The 16,134-nt window shown below is 41.0% G+C and overlaps 1 protein-coding gene across 1 annotated transcript in view; it reads right to left on the reverse strand.

Annotated features, from left to right (window-relative positions):
- The window catches only part of SORCS3 (sortilin related VPS10 domain containing receptor 3), a 795,336-nt gene that overhangs the window by 26,629 nt on the left and 752,573 nt on the right, over window positions 1-16,134 (reverse strand). Inside the window, exons 21-22 of the mRNA XM_007530390.3 lie at window positions 2,554-2,677; window positions 26-138 (exon numbers count right to left, since the gene is read on the reverse strand). Coding sequence (XP_007530452.2) covers window positions 26-138; window positions 2,554-2,677 — 237 coding nt within the window. The remainder of the gene's footprint in view (window positions 1-25; window positions 139-2,553; window positions 2,678-16,134) is intronic.

Here is a 16,134-nt window from a genome sequence, read left to right on the forward strand (position 1 = left end):
TGGAAAAACAAAGCCAACAACTTACTTTAACCAGAGCTCGCTTGATGACATTGCCAATATCTTGCCTCCACTCAGGAATGTCAGGATTGTGGTAATCCAAATTAGGAGAGAATGATAAGAGCTGAGACTGGAAATATTCTGCAAGGAGAATATGTGTGAGTGAGGCTAAGAGAGGCTGTGATAAATAAAGTGACTCTATAACCAGTGTACTTTAGGGCAAGAGCCCATTCTTTCAATGAGGTCTCAACTGTAATTTCTTAGTTTCAGTTTCTTCTGTAGCTTGATGAGGAACAGAATTTGGTAATGGAATTTTAGTGCTGAAGTAGACTTGAAATCCAACCTTTTTGTTCTTGTTAGTTCCTGAGGCCTTAAACTCTTCTAGTATTTTAATATTAGCTAAGATAAAAGAGAAATATGAAACACCCAGAACAGGGAGACTGTAGGAGGCATCATACAGAGACAAAAGCCAATCATTAATGAGCTGAGCCTGGTTGAAATGAAGCATTTTAACTTGTCCTTCCTTTAGATCTTTTATCCAACTTGCTGGAAACTGCCTCAGGGAATTAGAATATAGGCTAGAATTCTGTATCTAGGGTAAAGGAAACATGCATTTTCTTGATCTGATTTGGTTGGTACAAAATCTATTGACATTATAATCATTTGTAAAGATGAACCCTTGTAATATACGTACTTTTCAGTATTAAATTTACATCTCAGTAAAATTATTTGATAAAAAATAATCTTCCAAGTGTCCAATGAGAAGACCTGAGCATAAAGTTTGCATATATGGAGAAAAACAAACCACATCCTGGCAAAATAGCTTCCTTGGGGAAAGTGCTGCTTTGTCATGTGCATGACAGAGGTTTGAGGCAAGCCCCTACCACATTAGAGGAAGTTCTGGTGCTATGGCCTTCACTCTCTCTTTGCCTTGTCTCTAACAGAGAAAAAAGAAGGAGGAGGAGGAGGAAGAGGAGAAGGAGGGGGAGGAGGAGGAAGAGGAGAAGGAGGGGGAGGAGGAGAAGGAGGGGGCGGAGGAGGGGGAGGTGGAGGAGAAGGAGGGGGAGGAGGAGGAGGAGGGGGAGGAGGGGGAGGAGAAGGAGGAGGGGGAGGGGGAGGAGGAGAAGGAGGGGGAGGGGGAGGAGGAGAAGGAGGGGGCGGAGGAGGGGGAGGAGGAGGGGGAGGAGGAGGAGAAGGAGGGGAAGGAGGAGGGGGAGGAGGAGAAGGAGGGGGCAGAGGAGGGGGAGGAGGAGAAGGAGGGGGCGGAGGAGGGGGAGGAGGAGGAGAAGGGGGCGGAGGAGGGGGAGGAGGAGGAGAAGGAGGGGAAGGAGGAGGGGGAGGAGGAGAAGGAGGAGGAGGGGGAGGAGGGGGAGGAGGAGAAGGAGGGGGAGGAGGAGGGGGAGGAGGAGGGGGAGGGGGGGAGGGGGAGGAGGAGGGGGCGGAGGGGACGGAGGAGGGGGAGGAGGAAGGGGAGGATGGGGAGGAGGAGAAGGAGTAGGAGAAGGAAGGGGAGGAGGAGGGGGAGGAGGAGAAGGAGGAGAAGGAGAGAGAAAGGAGGGCCAGGAGGTGTTGTGTCATACCTAGTTAATTGCACATATTACAGTGCGCAGGGACACAGGTTCAAGCCCCTGGTCCCCACCTATAAGAAAGAAGCTTCACAAATGGAGAAGTAGGGCTACAGGCGTCTCTCTCCCTCTCTACCTTCTCCTCCCTTCTCAATTTCTCTCTGTATCTATCAATACTAAATTTAAATTATATATGAAACAAGGTACTCAGCTGCAATGAGGCAGGAGAATTATAGCCTTGAGTCAGAAGATCACATACCTTATAATAACTTTCTAGAAAATACTAGATCTAGGGGTTGCTTTTAGGGTCCCAGGAGAAGTTGTGTGGCATGGTGGTAGAAGCATACTTTTATTTAAAGTATGTTTAATAATTAGAATAGTTCTCCAAGATTGAAAAGAGGATGTAGACCTATTTACTTCTCTCTTGCCATGCTCTGTCTCTTTATTCTTATAGTTATTTTCAACCCTTTGTAGCTAATGACATGAGACTCTCTAAAAACCATGGATATAAGTCAGTGACATGGAGTTCATCACACAATCTGAGTTCTGCAAACAAAGAACTAATGACTTCCATAGTTATTGAAATCACTGGTCCCTTTCCCCATAAAGAATAGATACTGAACTTGTGTTACAGCTACTGCAGGAGGAAATTGGATCAAGAAGCTTCTATGACAGTTTTTTTTTTTTTTTCAGTTTAGCCTCCCTGCAAATTAAGGTAAAGTTCTGTCAAACAAAGACATCAATTAGGTTGTGATGCAGATCACAAAATACAAATATCACAAAATACAACAGATGTGTTCATCTTCTCTGCTAACCACAAACAAACTTTATTAGAATAACATAGAAAGTTGCTCTGGGTACCTCTTATGAATCTACATCATTTTTCCCATGGCTTGGAGAATTCCCAAGGCATCCAGGAACTGTCATTAGATTGAGTGGAAGAGATGAGTTGAGCAGGAGGAGGTATGATAGAACAATTTCCAGGGCTTACCATGAACTGCGATATCTTTGGTGTCCTGGATAAGAGCATTCCCAGCAGCCACTTGAACAGTGATGGTGTTGATTCCCTCTGCAAGGAATGTGAAGGAAATACTGCTGTCCAAGGTGATGAGGGGCTGAAAGAGAGAAGCAGAAAGACTCAATTTAGCTTTTCCTGGGATATCAGATTCTCACCTTTCCTGTAACTCTTTGATTATTCACAAATCCACAAATCTGTACAGTATACGCATAGCCCGAGGAGAACTCAACATGATAAGAAAAAGAAAAAAAATAGAATTTCACACCTGTCTGAAACTATGACTATATCATTTCCAAAAGGTAGTATTAACAACTTTGAAATACACTGTAAGTGGTCCAGAAGGTGATGCAGTATAAAAGCTGTTATACTAGCAAGTTTCATCCCTTGACAGTGCATTTACCAGAATGATCTTTCACTCTCTCATGCTATCTCTCTCATTAGTAAATAAAATCTTAAAAATAAAGAAGAAAAATATATTGTAAAATGTTGATCCAGAGAGAGAGAGAGATTGAGCACCTTGACTTTCATGTTATTCTATTTCTTCTCCTGGGAGGAGATGGTTTGTTTTCTCCTCTGGTCTTCTGTGCCACTTGCATTTTCATTCTGTGCTCTACTAGATTTAGAAACCTTTTAGAGGCCTTTCAAAGACCTATAGGAGAACTGATCACATTTACTTACTCCTGTAGCACTCATCTTGAAACACTGCTTTATATGTGGCAGCATATATGTTGGATGTACATACAGTCATACATTGATTTTGATGTATTATATGTTTTCTAATTTAAGTCATTATAATAACATTCATCTATTTGTTGATTTTTATTGCTACTAGGGTGCCATCGAGAGTAACGCCAAGATAGACTGGCTGGGCTTCATGCCGGATTCTCGTATCGCCAAGCTGCACATTAAGCTCACGCGAGGCCGAGGCATGGTGTAGACGGAAAACAGATGATACAGTTTTTTGCAGCACTAGGGATTAGTCGCCATTTTTTACAGTAATCAGATATCAGAGACATGTCTTTCGTGAGTGTTTCCTCGAGGATGTCAAACTTGGATGCCTGAGTTGCACAGCAGATGCCATCTGCGTAGATGAACTTCCTTGAAGAAGTTTCTGGTAGGTCATTGATGTAAATATTAAATAGCGTAGGAGCCAGAACAGAGCCCTGGGGGAGGCCACTTGAGACAAGTCTCCATCTGCTAGACTTGTCACCGAGATGCACCCGGAATCTTCTGTTTTGGAGAAGAAACGATATAGTGTTGGCCACCCATGGAGGCAGGCATCTTGAGATCTTGACTAGGAGACCATGGTGCCAGACCGTGTCATAGGCTGCTGTGAGATCAATAAAGACAGCACCTGTCTTTAAATTCTTCTGGAAATCCATTTTCAATGTAAGTTGAGAGGGCCAGGACTTGTTTGCAGGTAGATCTTCCTGGGTGGAAACCAGCTTGGGCGGGTGATAGGAATTTCTCTGTAAGAGGAGAAATACGTGACAGAAGCAGCCTCTCAAGGAGTTTGTAACACACGGAGAGGAGAGAAATTGGTCTATAGCTGGCGGCCAGTGTTGGTTCTTTCTTTGGTTTCAAAACTGCTATTATCTTCGCATGACGCCAAATTTTGGGCATAGATTCAGATTCCAAGACGTGGGACAGGAATGTAGGGAGCCACTTCTTTGACGCGGGGCCCAAGTTAAGAATGAGTTCTGGGGTGATGTTATCATAGCCAGCAGCCATTCCCGGTTTAACCCTCTTCAAAGTGTCTTCCAGTTCAGACAGTGTAAAGGGAGAGAGTTTTGGAGATGGACAAGATAAACAGAAGTGGGATGACTACTCATGGGAAATGTCTCTTTTCCAGACTGGGTCGATCTTAGCACGTCCAACTCTCATAAAAACTGCAGCAAAGGTGGGCACGAGGAATAACATCATTGCAAGACTGGCCAGCTCCTCATGGGGTGCGAGCGCTTCCACACTACGATCATCATCTCTGGCATTATGCTATTCCACTGCAGAATACTGTGCCCCAGTATGGTTCCGTAGCCCCCATGTCCACTTGGTCGATTCCAAATTATATTCCTCCATGAGGATAATTTCTGGAACCATCCATTCCACCCCGGTTCCATGGCTGCCAGTTCTTAGCAACATCGCCCCGCCAGATATTCGTCGGGATGCGGCATCATCTAAGTTCATTTCCCATGTCTACGCTCGACCGGACCTGCCAATATACGCGGATATCTTCGCCCACCCTGTTCAACGCTTGGCGTCTCATCATCCAATCTGGTCTCCTACGCCTACACTGAACTTCTCTGTTCCAGACTCTTGAAAACAGAGTTGGCAGTCAGCTGAGGTAAAGAACAAACACCTCATCCCAGACCCCTGCAAGCGTCAACCCGGCTTTGACCTAGCACGTTATGATTAGGCCCTCCTCAATCGCTATCGAACAGGCCGTGGCCAGTGCGCTGCTATGTTCCATCGCTGGGGAGCCAGAGACGACCCGAACTGCCCCTGCGGCTCCAGACAGACTATGACCCACATAGTCAACGACTGCCACCTCTCCAGATTCAAAGGAGGTCTCGAAACTTTACATCAGGCTCAACCTGACACTGTTGACTGGCTACGGAAGAAGGGCAAACACTAGAAGAAGAAGAAGATTGCTACTAGGGTTACTGCTGGGGATAAGCACCTAACTGGTGTATCTACTGCTCCAGGCATGTCGCTTTTTCTTCTTCTCCTTCTTCTTCGTTTCCCCTTTCTGTTTTTGCTAGAAATAGAAACTTAGAGGGAGTGGGGGAAGATACAGAGGAGAGAGAAAGAGATACACTTCTAAGAATCCATTACTACTCATGAGGCTTCTCTCTTGTCTATGGAGATCCAGAGCTTGCACCTCAGTCTTGAAATTCTTTTTTTTTTTTGCTTGCCTCCAGAATTATTGCTCAGTGCCTGCACTACAAATCCACTGCTCCTTATTATTATTTTTTTCATTTTTTTGGTTAGAATCAGACAAAGAGAAATGGAGAGAGGAGGGGAAGACAGAGAGGAAGAGAGAAAGAGAGACACCTGCAGACCTGCTTCACTGCTTGTGATGTGGCCCCCTTCCAGTTGGGGAGATAGGTGCTGGAAATGGCATCCTTGCAGGAGTCCCTGCATTTAACCTGGTGTACTACTGCTAGGCCCCTCACCTCAGTCTTCATAAATGGTAATATGTGCACTCTACTTGGAAACTACCACCCTCCCCCCCATTCTAACATTTTAATAGGTTGTAACCATTTATGACCATACATCTTTGTGATCTTAGGTTCTCTCTTGTTTTCCTGACCCAAATGGATAATAATTTCCCCCAATACAGACAGAAAAAGAATAATTATTTATTTTTCTAATAAAAGTAGAATCTTAATAAAAGCAAGTATTTTGCTGATTGGAGGGAAAAGAATCTTAATTCTGGGACTGAAGAATGAATATTCAGTAGTCATCATGCCTGAAGCATCATGCCCTCTCAAGTTCTCTTATGTTTGCAAAATATGGCAGCAGTAGGAGGTTTTTATAAGGCTGTTCATAAAGGGACACCAAACGTGCAGATGAACAGACTCTCTCTCTCCTGTTTATATGGACACCATAAGACAAAGTAGCAGTGACCAGTTTAGGATGCACAGAAGTGGGCTTTAAGGGGATAACTGCGGCCAGTGTTCACATACTCTGAACTGAACTTGTGTGTGTACGTGTGCACCAGACTCCTGCAGAGATTCAGACAGGCAGTTTGCAGGGTGGCTGCTGCAGGCTACAATCCATCAAGAGCAGAGATTAATTAATAAGATAATTAATTAATTAACTGGCAAAATAGCTCCCTTGGATAGTGTGATGTTTTGCCATAAGTGCAACTCGGGGTTAGGCCTAGCACCCACTGCATGGAAGGTAGCTTGGGACTATGTTCTCTCTCTCTCTCACTCTGTCTATAAAAAAATATTTACTTTATTATTTAAAAACTGATTTAACATTAGTTTATCGCTGATTTACAATGGTATAAGATTTTTAGAAGTGTGTTTCACACCTGTAAATGTATCTGTGGATGCAACCCCCTATACCTGTCTCACTTCCCCACCCTAGGATAAACACCCTGATATTCATGGAGTCCAAGGGACATTTCTGTTACTATTTTCTTGTTGTAGGTTAATTTGTGTAAGTCATCTGTATTCCAGCTGTGAGTGAACCCACTCAGTAGTCTTCTTTCATTCTCATTCCTTGTTTCACCTGGCATAATCAATTGCACTTCCATTCAATCCATTTTGCTTTGAATGTACATGTCATTTTCCTTAATGGCCCTGATAGTGTTCCATGGATTATATATACCATAAATTTATCTAGTCATCTGTTGATGGGCATATAGATTGTTCTCATATTTTATTTTGACTATTGTGAGTAGTGCAACTATGAACATCTAGAACGCTGTTTTGTTGTTGTTGTTGTTTGTTTGTTTGTTTTTGTTTCTCATTGACTGCCAGAGGGACAGACAGCCTTCCTACAGTCAGCGCAAGTCTAACTGTGGCTGTGTTTCTAACTATGGTTAGGAAATTATCTGTTTGTCCCTTTCAGTGTCCATTAGCAGGCTTTCTTATCTGCTGAAACATAGTAGTCACTTTAAAGTAGCTCCATTGTCACTAGCAAAAACAAAAGATCTCAGGCTTTAAAGGCTGTGACTGACCAGAACAAGAGGAAGGATTAAAGATAAAGGCTGTGATTGGCTATCACTAAGATTATGCTAATTATGTCTGGTGCTCTCTTTTAAATTTCAATTCCACTTAAAACATTAAAATGTGTTGTTAAAGGGACCTGGAGGGGGGCCAGGGGATGTAGCACAGGGGGTTAAGTGTGCATGGAGCAGCTGAAATAAAGGAATAACAGTATGCAGGCTACAGGGTTGCCATCTCTACTCAACTGAAAGAAAAGATTCAAAACTATGACTCTTATTATTTTAATGAATTAATCTGGGCATTTTAAGCTTTTGATTTTAAGCTTTTTTGATTCTGTTAAGGGAAAAGACTGGGTTAGAAAAGTTGTGAGAATATATATATATATATATATATATATATATATATATATACATATATATATATATGTATATATATACTTTTTTTTTGCCTTCAGGGTTATTGTTGGGGCTCAGTGCCTATACCATGAAGCCACTGCTACTGGAGGTTATTTTTTCCCCTTCTTGCCCTTGTTGTTTTATTGCTGTTGTTATTATTATTGTTGGATAGGACAGAGAGAAATGGAGAGGGGAGAGGAAGATAGAGAGGGGGAGAGAAAGATAGAAACCTACAGACCTCCTTCACAGCTTGTGAAGCAAGCCCCTCTACAGGTGGGGAACCAGAAGCTCAAACCAGGATCCTTAACCGGTCCTTTGACTTCACACCACGTGAATTTAACCCACTGTGCTAGCACCCGACCTGGAAAATACTGCAGCCCCAATGTAAAGGAGGACCAGAGAGATAGCTAACAGGATAGGTTAAGAGGGCTGGGGGGAAGTTCAAGGCACTGAAGGGGAAGCTCTAATTTTGAGGTGTCTCTAACCCTTTTTCTGTCTCTCTAACTAAATTAAAAGTTTCTAAAGCAGTGACAAAGCACATGCTCAAGTCCCCACACTCCTCTAAGAAAGAAAGAAAGAAAGAAAGAAAGAAAGAAAGAAAGAAAGAAAGAAAATACAATGGATGGGGCAATGGCTTTAGACAACTACTATTGTGTTGTCTGTGAGAAGATCTTATCTGTTGATTCATTACCTTAGTCATATTCCTTAGATGGAAAATGAGATACCTCTTTATACTCAACATAAAGGCTAAAACAAAATGTTTAAAAATGATAATATGCACAGCATCTGGAAATCCATGCATGTCTGGCAGGATGTGAAATGGTATAACCACTTAAGGAAAATTTTAGTTTTACAAGAAATTTAACTTTTCTTCCCAAAAGTAGTTGTACCATTTTCCATTTTATGACTTAGCAATTGCAGTACTGAGAATTCAGCCAAGAGAAAAGATAACATATGTCCACAAACAAATGTTCATAGAAGCATTTCATAACTGCTAAAAAAAAAAAAAAACAGTCTAGGAATCCATCAACAGAAAAATGAATAAAGAAGATATAATATTCATAAAATAATCATAAAAGAATAAATACTGACATGAACAACATTACAGATGAATCTCTAAACTATAAGATGTGAAAGAAAACTTATCCAGAAGAATTCAGATGGTATAATTACATTTATATAATTTTTTAGTACATGTAAGTCTAATCTACAATGGAAAAAGGAAAAAATGCTTATTCTGGGCATTAGGAAAGAAAATTGAGTGAAGAGGGACATAGGAAAAATGTTAGGGGGTGATGGTTATGCCATGTACCTTGAAAGGAGTTTGCATTTGAGGTGCAAGCATATGGAGGAGAAGGTAAACAAATATCACATTTTAATTAATTATGTACAATATAAAATCTTTAAGGAAAAATGTATCTTAATTTTACCTTGAAATGAGTTTTAAAAATTAAGATAGATTAAGCTCTTCAACTCAAGGCTAGACTCCATAAGTCAAATACCAGTTTGAACATAACAAATGACATTGAAGGCCTTAACAACTGGAAGAAAGCTTAAGCTTGTGAAAATAAGAAAGGACTGGGAGTTGGGTGGTAGCACAGCGGGTTAAGCGCAGGTGGCACAAAGTGCAAGGACTGGCTTAAGGATCCAGGTTCGAGCCCCTGGCTCCCCACCTGCAGGGGAGTCCCTTCACAGGCAGTGAAGCAGGTCTGCAGGTGTTTATCTTTCTCTCCCCCTCTCTATCTTCCCCTCCTCTCTCCATTTCTCTCTGTCCTATCCAACAACTGCATCAATGACAACAACAATAAAAAAAGGGCAACAAAAGGAAATTAAAAAATAAATAAATATTTTTAAAAATCTTTAAAAAAAAAAGGACTATGAAAACTGGAAGGAGAGAGAGAGAGATTGGCTTACTAAATAATGGGCATTTTGGACAATACCAGGTCATCTCTGCATCTGGGGTTCTAGTCAGGGGATCCTTAGATTCCCACACAGCTACTTTGGGCCTAGCCTTCTAATGGATTCCTCCTCTCTTTACCATCACCTGATCACTTCCATCAGGAATGCCTTAGGCTAGGGGAAGATGACCAAAGGGCTCTGAATGCCAGTTCCATTTGGTTTGGAGATGTTGTGACAAGGAACCTTTGTTTTTGAGGGAGATTACCAAGAGGGAAAGATTCTAGAGAACATCTGAGGAAGTCAAGCACTGTTTCTCTTATTTGAGAAAAAAGGAAGAAGGGGGAAAAGGAAGGAAGGACAATCATGGGAAGATTTCACTCACAAGTGAAATATAGAGGATTGAAACACATGAACTTGAAAAAAAAATACACATATAGTCAACCCATAACTATGACCTTGGTAGAACTATAGAGGCTACTGGGGGGAGAAGAGAGACAGAACTTTGGTGGTGGGAAGATATGGAATTGTACTCCTATTATCTTATAACATTATAAATCACTAACTAATAAAATATGAAAAGTTTAGGGATGGGGAGCTAGCTTAATGGATATATAAAAGACTTCCATGCCTGAGGCTGTAAACTCCCAGGTTCAGCCCCAGAACCACCATAAACCAGAGCTGAGCAGTGCTCTGGTGTTTCTTTTTAATACAAATGTAAGCTATATTAATGGTTAAATAGAGGGACAGATAGAGATGTGATATAAGAAGTACAGTTAAATTTTGTGATAGATTGCAGGTATTGGGTGCTGGCTGTAAAATTAATTAAACTCTAGTGTAAGTCTGAATTTTGTAGAATCAAATGTTGAGAGATACATTAAATATAAATGAAATAATCTTTTTTTTTTCTCCAGGGTTATTGCTGGGCTCGGTGCCTGCACCATGAATCCACCGCTCCTGGAGGCCATTTTCCCCCCTTTTTGTTGCCCTTGTTGTAGCTTTGTTGTGGTTATTATTATTATTATTATTGCCCTTTTTGACGCAATTCGTTGTTGGATAGGACAGAGAGAAATGGAGAGAGGAGGGGAAGACAGAGAAGGGGAGAGAAAGATAGACACCTGCAGACCTGCTTCACCACTTGTGATGCGACTCCCCTGCAGGTGGGGAGCCGGGGGCTCAACCAGGATCCTTACGCCAGTCCCTGCGCTTTGCGCCACGTGCGCTTAACCCACTGCGCCACCGCCCGACTCCCGAAATAATCATTTTTTATTTTGCTTTTTCTTCAGGTCCATGAATTATTCTCTCTGACTTAGATTCTGTTACATTGCCCTTTCTTTTTTGATATTCTTTCTTGATCTCTCTTTCCATCTTTTACCACCAAGAATTTCATTCCCCTATTTACTATCTCTCTTCAAGAAAATTTTACAGATGTTGGATATCTTCAGTGTGGTATGGCGGTGGACTCTTCAAGGAATTTTCAAAACTACCATGTAATCTTTATTGCTCAGTGATTTACATGTGCCCCACCCCCTCTTCTATATACTCTATTCTTGTTGTAGGTGCCAGTGACTGGTGCTGTGTTATAGAATGGTGTCTCTTTCTAGCAGATTTGACTTCCTCTCCATCTGGTTGGCTTCTAGGGAGCTCCAGGGGCCATGCAAGGATGCAGGGCAGCAAGATGAAGGGCCTGCCATCTGAGGTGGGAGGGAGTGTGCAGTCTTGCCAGCGAGTCAGGGCTCTGAGCCACTGCAAACACACTGCAACAAAGCAGACATTTGGTCCCAGGGTGGCAGACCATAGGCTTCAGTGCTAGAGAAATGGCAGGAGCTAATTTTGTTTTCCAAATTACTTTGGTTTTTCATCAACAGTTATGGTATGATGGCTGATTTCACTCTCCTTGCAAAGCTGGACCACTCAACAGGAGTCTCAAGTTCTTTGTTGGCCACTGATATCTAGCACACATTGCTAAATTAAATCAAGTATTTTAAGGTTCATTTACTAAATCTATTAGGCAGGCAGACACATTTATTAAGCCAGACCTCTGTTAATCCCAGCAAATTGGCCTTTCAGAGCCCTGCAAATTCACTAGGCAGCCAACTGACTTCTCTATCTCTGTGTCTTCTTCAGTCCACTGCAAAGCTTTTAAGAATAATACTTTATGCCCTGCCTACATCTCAGGCTAGCTACTTCCCCGACCACAGAGAATTTCTCCTATCTTACAGGTCACTTTTCATCCACTGAGCCCAGAAAGCACTCAGCAAAGTCTTGACTATTTAGTTATAAGATTTCCATTTGACTTATGGAACAGGGACCTTCAGGGGAAACTTTGCATGCAGTCTATACCAGTTTCCCAGACACAGTAAGTCAAGTTAATATTGAATAGTAAAAAATCTTTACCACTTAAATGTATGAGCTTGATTAAAACTACTATTCTTATATTACATAGGCTATGCAATCACTATGCTTACCTATCTTAAGATCTTAGTTGAACATATTATAGTGAAAAATGCTTATCATATGATAGGCAGGCTTTATATACCATGATTAGAATTATATAAATAATCTAACACACATATGGAACATAAAGAATAAAGCAAAATACTATTTATAGATGTGGTATACCTGGAGGATTACTGTGAAAATTCATGGCTTGGGGCAGGGAAATTCTGTCAACCTCTCTCTCAGAGATATCTAGCAGTTCTTCAAAGGTGTCTCACTAGTTGTTTGGGAGGTGGAACAATAGATAAATTGTTGGACTCTTAAGCATGAGGCTCCATTTTTTTAAAAAAATATTTATGTATTCCCTTTTGCATACCTTGTTTTATTGTTGTAGTTATTATTGTTGTTATTGATGTCATTGTTGTTGGATAGATAGGACAGAGAGAAATGGAGAGAGGAGGGGAAGACAGAGTGGAGGAGAGAAAGATAGACACCTGCAGACCTGCTTCACCACTTGTGATGCGACTCCCCTGCAGGTGGGGAGCCAGGCGCTCAAACTGGGATCCTTATGCCAGTTCTTGTACTTTACACCACGTGCACTTAACCTGCTGCGCTACTACTCGACTCCTTTTTTTTTTTTGCCTCTAGGATTATTGCTGGGGCTCGGTGCTTCCACTGCTCCTGGAAGCTATTTTTTCCCTTTTGTTGCCCTTATTGTTTATCATTGTTGTTGTTATTATTATTGCTGTTATTGCTGTCACTGTTGTTGGATAGGACAGAGAGAAATGGAGAGAAGAGGGGATGATAGAGACGGGGAGGAAAAGATAGACACCTGCAGACCTGCTTCACTGCCTGTGAAGTGACTCCCCTGCAGGTGGGGGAGCCAGGATCCTTATGCCAGTGCTTGCACTTCACGCCATGTGCACTTAACTCGCTGAGCTACCGCCCTGGAGGCCCCACGTTTAAGCCCCTAGACTAAGGCTCTTGTACTTGTTCTTCCTCTCTCTCCATCCCTTCCATTCCATCTTTCACAAACAAATAATTAAGTACATAAGTAAGAAACTCTTAAAAAAAAGTACTTTAGTCTCAGTAGCGCCATCAATGAACCTGAGTATATATTTAATCACTGTATCTTAAGTTGGAGTTTTTCTGACTAACGGGCATCCACTTATGGATGCTATCCATTATGCCATTCAAAACCATCTATCATTTTGGCCTAAGAGTTGGTGCAGTGGATAAATATGAAGTCCAGAGTCAAGTCACTGATACCACATATGGTAGAGTGATGTCGTATGGTTCTCTTTCTTATCAATACAAAAATGTTTTTAAAAAGTCACTTTTCACCTATCCTTGTCACTTTTCATACTTTCTTCATTTTCTGCCCAAATGAATCCTCTGTTTTGCCAGTAAGCACAAATATAACCAAGCCCAAAGTCTTACCTCTTACATAAAACCCTTTTCCTCCTCTCTAAGTCCTATTGCTCCTGTAATGCCAGAGGAAGACCAGCTCCCTACATGACTCACTCCTGAACAACAAAGTCCCCCCATCACTGCTTGACTGAAGCAGCAATATTGCATTTCTATCATCTTTCCCAACAGTGTCAATTCTTGGCTGTTAACTTCTATTGTCAAATATATTTCTTAAAGGCAGCAAATGGAAGTTATACTGTTCCATAGTCCTTACAACATGAAGCACTAAACACCAACTCTTGATAAAGATTCACAGAGCTACAGATGCGACTTACATCTCTCAGCTGATGACTTGTAGAATCGGAGCCTACATTTGGATTTCAGGAATGCTTTCTCTCTAGATTTACTTGTTATATACCATGCCTACTTGATAATAACTGCATGTGTGTATTTATCTTGCCATCTTAGCTGAATGCATTTTCCTTGAAGGTAGGGACAGTATTATAAGATTGCTTATCCCTCAGGTGCAAGAAAACATTAGTTAGAGGAGATGAGTCTTATTAGAGGTTGATTTAATTGAACCACCTGTGTGAGCCTATCTAATTTACCTATCCACAATACACGCGCACACACACACACACACACACACACACACACACACACACACACTGATAAAACACCTTCTTCCAAGGTCACTTTGTATTCTCTGTAATATGGGATTACTTTCTCCTTCACCAGTGGTGTTCTGATGTTTAAAGCAAATGATGATATATGAAGAGTCTAGTGCAAAACATTCCTAAAAGCAGATATTCCTTTTACAGATTAGTGTGCAAACCAAAGGAAACATAAAGTAACTCTAAAATAACTCTAAAAGTCAATGCTTTTACCAAAAAGCACTGCCCAAAGACTCAGTCAAATTTAGTGTTGACTGGATCATTACTGAGCCCTGTGGTCACCTTGATGTTTCTGCCATGATGGTATTTCAGGGTCCTGAAATTGTGCCTTTTTAAAATAGATAAAATAACTATTGTGATAAGTGAGAAAAACAAAACAAAACAAGACTGTGGAACCAAGACACGTTTACCAATGAGACGTAGATGCTATTGTACTGAGTATTAGAATGGCTAGATGCACTGCAAGTATGTTTCATACTTCCCAGTTACTTAACAATAAACAATATCAGATTGCAGTTACTGATACTATTACTTTGGCCAAACTGAGGTCCAGCAAAATTAGATATTTCCACTAAAAATACACAGAAATGAAAAAAAATGAGTCTGCATTCCAACAGAGGTACATCTAATTTCCAAGTCACTCTTATTATTTGCTTCTCCTATATGTTCATTTTCTTGGTTCTTTGGGGACTAAATCCAAACAGTAAAATCTTTAGGATATGGGTATTTGTGCAATATTCCATACTCAAATTTTTAGATAGAAGTTTGCTAACAAAAGGAAAACTTCAGGAGCAGAGAGGGAGCTTACGGGGTAAGGTACATGCCTTGCCGTGCATATGGTCTAGATCCAACTCCTGGCAGCACTTAGGAGGTTCCATGGCATCAGAAAAGCACTGGTGTTATGGTGTCTCTCTCTTCCTCTCTCCCTTATTCCCTCCCTCTTCCTCTTCCCTTTGTCTTTGACTTTGTTTCTGTGTCAGAATAAAATGTAACTCAGGTATGGTTAAATTATGTATGTGAGAGGCCTTGGTTCCACATAAAAAGGAAAAAAAAAGAATGCTTCAGGTAATCATCAATTAAAAAATCTATAATGCCATTTTTTCATAGATCTGCTTTACTACTCATAAAGCATCCCCACTGCAGGTAGGGAGTGGGGGCTCAAACCTGGGTCCTTATGTATAATACTATGTGTGCTTAACAAGGTGCACTACCACGCAGCCCTATAATACATTCTTTAATTTAAAACTTCTTTTTTCCTAATAATGGCATATGATTAATTAGATTTGCTAGATATTTCAAATAATAACTCAATGATATTCAGGGATTAGGAATTAGTGTTTGTGTGTTGCAGAATAGCTAAGCCTCAGGTGATTTGTTCAATCACTAGAGAAATATAAACTAGACTCCTCAATCACTTGGTCTACTTTTTTGTTTATTTGTCAAATATTTATCTAATTTCATATGGTATTTCAGGTCTTAGTCTCAGCATTCAAAGAAAAACAACAAAGATACCAAAACAAACACTGGTTCCTTTTAGGCTGCTGAGTAAATCACTGTGCTGTGATCCACCCTCCCTATACACATGAGTTTCAAAGTGAAAATCAGCAGGTAAAAAAACACTAACTGAAAAGAACTCCCTAGCTTGGTAGTCCAAACCTTTCAGCCTCAAAAGAGAAATGAACTTGACATTCTTCTATTTTAGCTTTCTTCTCCCAAACAATTTTCTTTCTTTCTTTCATCAATGTGTATGCTTCTAAGAGACCAAGTGATGCCGTGAAAACATCCTGCGGCTGTGGAGTGGCTTATGGTGGATGGGAGTTAGGATAGCTGAGTTTTAGGCCTGACTCTACAGTTGTTCAATTGTTTGACCTTGGTATGTAGGAGGATTTACTTCTTAGATGTACCAGGTAGGGATCTTGTCAACTGACTACTCTTATCCACTGTACTGGCGCATAATAACCAGAGATGCAAAAGCATTAACAGCCTCCACTAAGAAACTGATCTCTAAGCACACAGCATGGATTTTATAAGCAGCAAGGGTACTTTGGGTTCATGAACCTA

This window comes from Erinaceus europaeus, chromosome 14 (genome assembly GCF_950295315.1).
Source record: "Erinaceus europaeus chromosome 14, mEriEur2.1, whole genome shotgun sequence".
Lineage (NCBI taxonomy): Eukaryota > Metazoa > Chordata > Mammalia > Eulipotyphla > Erinaceidae > Erinaceus > Erinaceus europaeus.